This window comes from Elephantulus edwardii, unplaced genomic scaffold, assembly GCF_000299155.1.
Source record: "Elephantulus edwardii isolate Elephantulus edwardi_28Jun2011 unplaced genomic scaffold, EleEdw1.0 scaffold00049, whole genome shotgun sequence".
Classification (NCBI taxonomy): domain Eukaryota; kingdom Metazoa; phylum Chordata; class Mammalia; order Macroscelidea; family Macroscelididae; genus Elephantulus; species Elephantulus edwardii.
Window position 1 is genome coordinate 5,625,861 of NW_006399799.1, and position 8,029 is coordinate 5,633,889.

The 8,029-nt window shown below is 39.6% G+C and overlaps 1 protein-coding gene across 2 annotated transcripts in view; it reads left to right on the top strand.

The window, feature by feature from the left end:
* Window positions 1–8,029, top strand: part of AGO3 (argonaute RISC catalytic component 3) — a 220,630-nt gene that overhangs the window by 77,063 nt on the left and 135,538 nt on the right. The window contains exon 3 of one of the 2 annotated variants that reach the window (XM_006886442.1): window positions 2,606–2,726. The exons of the other annotated variant lie outside the window; for it this stretch is intronic. Within the exon in view, the coding sequence (XP_006886504.1) occupies window positions 2,606–2,726 (121 nt within the window). The remainder of the gene's footprint in view (window positions 1–2,605; window positions 2,727–8,029) is intronic. 2 annotated transcript variants of the gene reach the window in all.

The window sequence follows — 8,029 nt, forward strand, 5'->3', positions numbered from 1 at the left end:
TGTGGTGCTGGAGAAGAGTGTTGAATATACCATGGACTGCTAGAACAAAAAGGTTTGTCCTGGAGAGGGTGAAGCCAGAGAGTTCCCTTGAGTCAAGGATTCTGAAACTTCGTCTGACATACTTTGGGCATGTTGCAAGGAGGGACTGGTCTTTGGAGAGGGACATCATGTTTGGGAGAGAGGAGGGACAGCGCAGCAGAGGAAGACCCTCAATGAGATGGATCGATTCTGTGAGTGGAGTGGTGGGAATGAATGTGTTTGAGACAGCGAGGTTGGCACAGGATCGAAAGGCGTTTAGGGCTCTTGTACATAGGGTCGCTATGAGTCGCAAACAACTCGATGGCACATAACAAACAACAATTCCAAGCAGTGGATTAGCTGGATCATATGGAATTTCTGTGTTCACCTTTTTGAGGAAATGCCAGACTGATGGAGAAAATGCAAAAGATGCAAGAAAGACTTGATAGTATAGAGAAAGAGGTACAAGAACTTAACAAATCATCACAAGACAAAGAGGGTACAATCAACATAGTACTGGAAATAACAGAGAAGCACGAAAATGCAATCTAGAATATTAAGACCTACGTGGCAGAAGTGTCTAACACACTGGTGGGACAAAAAAAATTAGAACTGAAGAAGTGGAACAGAGAGTCAGTGAGCTAGAAGGCAAGAGCTTCACTGGAAACATACTACAAGAAAAAAAATCAGAGATGCCATGTAAAGAAAATGAAGAGACGTTAAAATAATGTGGGATGTTGTTGCAATATTGAAAGGTCCTATGGGAAATATGTTGACTGACCTAGGAAGCATCAAAAGAAGATGGAACCAGTGGAGGAAGTTGAAACTGCACTGAAGGCATTGGTATAAAACAAGGCCCCAGGAATTGATGAGATACCAGTTGACTTGTTTCCATTAATAGATGCAGTCTTGGACACAGTCATCAGTCTTTGCCAGGAAATTCAGAGGACAGCTGTCTGGCCAACAAGATTGGAAGAGGTCTATATTTGTTCCATTCCCAAGAAAGGTGGTCCAACAGAATGTGGAAACTATCGAACAATATTATTAATATCACATGCAAGCAAAATACTGCTAAAGATAATTAAAAAACATCTAGAACAGTATGCAGATAGGGAACTGCCAGAAATTTAAGTAGGATTTAGAAGAGGCCATGACACCAGGAATAACATTGCTGATGTCAGATCGATCCTGGGTGAAAGTAATGAATACCAGAAGAATGTCTATGTTTTATTGACAATGCAAAAGTCGTTGACTACATGGATCATAGCATGTTATGGCTAACCTGAGCAGTAATTTTGCCCATGTGTAACCTAAACCTAGTCCAAGAGGCTGTGGTGTGAACAGAACATGGTTAAAATTTAAGAAGAGAATCTACCAGCTGCTCTGTAGGAGAAAGATGGGCAGCATTCTCATATGTGGTTTATAGCCTCTGAAAATCTGGGGGAGCATCAGCTATGGGTCAATTCTGATTAAATGGTACATAACAATTTAATAGATAAACAAAGATTTGCTTATATCTGCTTATATTGTTACTTTCAGATCTCTAGGGGATATTGTTGTTGTTGTTGTTGATTGCCTTCTAGTCAAGCATGACTCATAGCGACCCTATGAACAAAAGGCCTGAAGCCCCTTGACAACTATTGGCATTTATCGACATAGGGTTTCCGGAGGCATGTTGTTTAGGAAGGGATATATATCTGGGGATAATAGTTCTCTTTAAAACGTTTTAAGGATTCAGTGTACTATTTTCCAGAATTGTACCATTTTACATTCTCACCACAAATAGATAAGGGTTAAAATCTGTACATATATTTACCAACAATTATTATTTTCTATTTGTTTGATTAATGCCACTCTAATAGGGGTAATGTATCTAATAATTCTGATTTTCATTTTTTAATTGCTCATGGCTCTGAACATCTTTATATTATATCTGATTGGTTGCTTGGGTATCCTCTTTGGTGAAGTATCTATTAACCTTCTTTGCCCCATCATCTACAATTTGAAATATAAATCTTGAGTACAATAACATGTCAAAGTATAGGATCAGAATGTTTGTCTAATAAGGAGAGGTATGAGAATAGTCTTCCTGGATACATACTATTACTGACGGTAGAAGAATGCAAGTATATTTGTTGCTCTTAAAGAGCTCAGAGTTTAGTAAAAGTGAAAAATGTAATAATTAGCACAATAGAGTTCTAATTGAGACTTTTACTAGTTGCAGTTGAATACCAAAGAAAGAGCACCTAATTTTGTGTTTCAGAATGAGAGGTTAACATGTCATGGAGTAAAGGGATTTGGGTGTCTGTTTCTAGGAAGGCTATTTTACAGATAGACTATCACCCATCATAATTAAGGAACTTGCTAGCTTCATTCATCTTGGTTTCTTAAGAAATGAATGTCATCCCTTATGAGAAAAAAAAAATTGGGGGCTATCTTAAGCCATAGTACTGAAAGTAAGTTCTGTGATTGATTTTTAGAATTAAAACAGTTAGAGTGCCAGAAATTACTTCTGTAAAAAATGATTGTTTTCATCTTGCAGATGATTATATAAATGTTTGTGTGGCTTTTCCCCCCTCCTTTTTAGAGAGGTGGTTGACTCAATGGTCCAGCATTTCAAAGTAACTATATTTGGGGACCGAAGACCAGTATATGATGGAAAAAGAAGCCTATACACAGCCAATCCACTTCCTGTGGCAACTACTGGGGTAAGATGTACCTTTCTAAATTTTTGCAATGTCTCCTTCTAAATGATTTTGTTACCATTTTATTGTAATTTATATTTATAATTATGTATGTATGTGGCATTTAAAGCTTAAAGCATATAAATGAAATATTTTCAGACTTAGAGAGAAGTTGTAATAATAAAGCAGAGAGTTTTCCCTTTCCCAGTGTGGTATTTACCTAAAAGTTGGCTTTTTTAGCCATTACAGTTAACCCCCTGTGGTCTCAAACTATCTTAACTGTAGACACATGGTCTTCCAAATCAGCATGGTCTTGCAGATTATCAATAGACATAGGACTAGGATAAGAGAAAGAGTGTGTTTTCACACAGGAGTTGGTGAGACTTGAGGAGAGCAAGAGTTGGGGCAGCAAGACTTGAGGGAGATTAGAGCAGATGATGAGACCCTGGTGATGGTGGTGTTGAAACTGTGGCATAGCTATGTGGAGAAACTGTAGCGGGTGTGACCTGAGGCTTCTTGCATTTTTGCTGGCCACAGTTAAAGGTTTTTGTTAAAGGAGAAGCTGACGTGTAACTGTTCAGGGGCAAACCTCGCTGGATGATTGGGATTTGACTACTGAACTGAAACCAGATCCTAAACTAATTGAATTGTGCCTTAAGACTGTTTGTGTAAACTTGCACTTGTAACGTGAGATATTCTTTGCTTCTCCAATCTCAAACTTAGTTCCCTAATAAACCCCGTTTTCAGGATCACAGTTGTGAGTCTGTTAATCAGCAACAGCTAAATGAACCTCTGGCTGTAGGTGTGGCTCTACAAGCACCATGGAACTGGGCTTTATTTGCTTTCTGCTCCTGGGTGGTGAGGTGCTGTGCTATTTTTACTGCTCTGTCCCGTTTCAGAAAGATGCTCATGGTCCTGTGCCTCAGTGTCCCATTTTCTGCTTTTTAGACACCCAGATTCATCAGTGTTTTATTTTGCCACGTTTGTCTTATGATTCTCCCTTCTACTCTTTTATTCTGTCTTTGTAACTCTCACTCACTCTCTCATTCACTCAGTGCCCTCAATATAAAACTCAGTCTCTGCCAGATTTTCAGAGGCTGTAGATCACATGGAAGGAGATTGCCTATCTTTCTCTCTCAGAGCAGCTGGTAGATTCAAACCACTGGCTTTTGGGTTGAAAGCATTACTCCGTACTAGACCACCAGAGCTCCCTCTTTGTAGCTGTAGGTATAGATAGATAGATATATAGATAACTTTTTGTTATATGCTGTCTAGTCAGAGCAAGCACCATGAATCTCCAGTGAGTTTGCAGAGGCTATAAATTGCACAGGAGGAGATTGCCCATCATTCTGCGAGTAGCTGATGAGTTCAAACCACCAGCTTTTGTGTTGGCAATACAACTCCTTACCACTAGGCCAACAGAGCTCCCAGAAAGATGCTGCTGCTTCTTGTTATGTGCCATCAAGTCTACTGTGACTCACCGCAACCCTATTAACAGTAGTTCTGAAACCTGTACTATCCTGAATCAGTCTCACTGTCCCAGGCATGCCTGTACCCTTACCATAGTTATTGTGTCAGTCCATCTCATCCAGGGTATTCCTATTCTGCACTGTCCCTTCACTCTTCCAAGCATGATGTCCTTCTCCATGGACTGATCCCTTCTGGAAACATACCCAAAATATGTGAGACAGAGCTTCAAAGTCCTTGTCTCCAAGGAGAAACTTAGTTTCACTGTCTGCATAATTATTTCTGCTTACTTGTCTGAGATTAGGTTAAAGATATCATGCCTCTTTAAAGGTTACTACTTCAATGTATATTTCCTAAAATCAAGGATAGAGATCACAGTATGGTAACCACCTTCACTAACGTAATATTGTTATTCTTGTTAGGAGCTGTCTAGTTGAATGCAGCTCATAGTGACCCTATGAACAACAGATCAGAACTTTGTCCTATCCTGGACCATCCTCACAATTTCTGCCATTTTCAAGCCCATTGTTGCAGTCACTGGATCAGTCCATCTCATTGAGGGTCTTCTTCTCTTTTGATGAACATCTCCTTTTCCAACCATGATGTCTTTTTCCAAAAACTTGCCCCTTGTAACAACATGTCCATAGTTTATTAGACAGACTTTTACCATCCTTGCAACTGAAGAGAACATTGGTTGCACGTCCTGCAAGACAAATTTCTTTGTTCTTTTGACAGTCCATGCAATATTCGGATGGGATACCAATTGATTTTTTCAGTTAACAGATGCATCCTTGGATGCACTCACCAGACTATGCCAGGAAATTTGGAGGACTGCTGTCTGGCCAATGGATTCGAAGAGGTCCATATTTGTTGCTATTCCTAAGAAAGGTGATCCAGCTGAATGTGGAAATTATCAAACAATATCATTGATAGCACATGCAAGCAAAATACTGCTGATGATCATTCAAAAATGGTTGGAACAGTACATAGGGAATTGCCAAAAGTTCAAGCAGGATTTAGAAGAGGCTGTGGAATCAGAGATATCATTGCTGATGTCAGGTGGATCCTGGCTGAATGTAAGGATTACCAGAAGAATGTCTGGTTTATTGAATGTCTGGTTTATGCTTTATTGACTATGCAAAGGTGTTTTGACTGTGTGGATCATGGCAAGTTGTGGCTGACATTGAGAAGAATGGGAATCCTAGAGCCTTTGATTGTGCTTGTGAGGAACCTATACCTGGATCAGGAGGCTGTTGTGCAAATGGAGTAGGGAAGTACTTTGTGGTTTTGAATAGGGAAGGGAGTGTGTCAAGGATGTAGTCTATCTCCAAACCTGTTCAATCTGTATGCTGAGCAAATTATCCAAGAAGCTGGACTCTATGAAGAGAAGTGTGGCATCAGGATTAGAGGGAGACTCATCAATAACCTGCGTTATGCAGATTTGAAGCACTTGCTGCAGAAGATCAAGGAATGCAGCCTTCAGTATGAATTGTGTCTCAATATCAAGAAAACAAAGATTCTTACCACTGGATCAATAGGCACTGTCATGGTGGATGGAGAGGTGATTGAAACTGTTAACAGCTTCATCTTGCTTGAATCCACAATTAACACCCTTGGTACGAAGAGTCAGGAAATAAGGAAACACATTTCACTGGGAAAATCTGCAGGTCGGGACCTTTCCAAATTATTGTGGAGTAGTAATGTCAGTTTGAGGACTAAGATGTGTCTGATTGAGGCCACAGTATTTCAAATTACTAGCTATGCATCTGAGACCTGGACAGTGAATAAGGATGACAGAAAAAAAATTGATGGCCTTGAGCTATGGTGTTGTAGAAGAGCACTGAACATCCCATGAACGGCTAAAAGAGTTAATAATATGTCTTGGAGAGGGTGCAACTGCAGTGCTCTTTGCAGGCAAGAATATGAGGCTTTACCTCACATACTTTGGACCTATTGCTAGGAGGTTCTCTTCCTGGAGAGGGACATGATGTTGGGCAGGGTGGAGGGTCAGCAAAGGAGAGGAAGATCCTCAAACAGGTGGATTGACAAGTGAGTGCTGCCATGGGTTCTTATGTGTTAGGAAGTATGTGGATGGCACAGGACAGGAGTAGGTTTAGATCTTTTGTTCATAGGGCTGCTATGAGTCATGCTCAACTTGATGGCACCTGACAACAACAACCACCACCAACACAATTAAAATGTATCACTTCTTTGGATTTCCTTAGTCATTGTCCACCTTTCACATGCATTTGAAGCAGTGCCTTGGGTCAGGTACACCTTAGTCTAAATGGATTTCCTTGTTCCTTAGTACTTTAAGAGGTCCTTGACAGCAGATATGTCAGTGCAACATGTCTTCATTTCTTGGCTGCTGGTGAGCATGTCCAGGGCTGAATCTGTTGGTTGAAACAAGACCTTATTTTTTTGCCAGTGCCTTCAGTGCAGCTTAAACTTCTTTCATTGTTATTGGCGCCAAGTGAATTCTTCTCTTTTTACTCTCCAACTCTAGCTGTCTGCACATTCTAATATAGTACTTTGCTTTGTTTTCTCAAGCTGCCTTTTGAAATCTTCTGTTCATCCCTTTTACTTCAGCATTTCTTCCCTTTGTTTTGACTTCTCAACACTCTACTGCAATTTTTAGAGTCTCATCTGACACCCATTTTGGTCGTTTCTTCCTCTTCTGTCTTTGTAACAAACTTTTGCTTTCTTCGGGGATGATATCTTTGATGACATCCCATAGTTCATCAGATCTTCAATCATTAGTATTCAGTGCCTCAAACCTATTCTGGAGATAATTTTTATAAATTTTAAATTGGTGAGATAAACTCAAGGTCATATGTTGGTTCTTGTGGACTTGTTTTAATTTTCTTCAGCTTAAATTTGAATTCGCATATGAGACATTTATGGTCTCTTCCACTTTTCCAGAAATTTGAGCTGAGTTTGGAAGAGGCTGTGGCACCAAAAGAATCATTGCTGTTGTCAGATAGATCTTGACTGAAAGCAGAGAATATCAGAAAAACATCTGTCTGTACTTTATTAACTATAAATAGCTATTCAGTACTCTTCTCCAGCACCATAGTTCAAAGGCATCAATTCTTCTGTCCTCTTTAGTCTTTGTCCAGCTTCTGATGCATAACAGGTAATTGTGAAGATCATGGCCTTGGTCAGGTGCACCGTAGTCTCTTGAATGACTGACATCATTGCTCTTTTGAACTTTGGAAATGTCGTTGGAAAAAGTGCAGCCAGAGTGCTTCTTGGAGGCAAGAATGACTAAGCTTCATCTTACATACTTCAGGCATGTTGCTACGAGAAGGTCGGCCTTGGAAAGAGAGATCATGCTTGGAAAAGTGGCAGGTCAATAAAAGAAAGAAAGACCATCAGTTAGACAGATTGACACAATAACTACAGTAATGGGCTTAAGTGTTTTAGAGATGATGAGAATTGTATAGAACACAACAGGGTTCAGATTTGTTGTTTATAGGGTCATTGTAAATTGTATTCAACTTAACAACACCTCACAATAATCTGCTATAAGTGTTGATTGTGGATCCAGGTGAAATTTTTGACAATGTCAATCATTTCTCTCTCATGACTTTACCTACTGATTAAGTGCTGAGGATTATAATTTCTTGATGGTGGTATGTTATCCATCAAAGGCTGAAGTCTTTAATCTTTTTAGCAGATGTTTCAAGTCCTCTTCAATTTCAGCAGTCAAAGTGGTATTATCTATGTAATGCAAGTTGTTAATGAATCTTCCTCTAATTCTGATGCCACATTCTTCTTCATATAGTCCAGTTTTTGAATGATTTGCTCAGTATACAGATTGAATAGATTGGTATGTTGTTGTTGTTGTTGTTATGTGC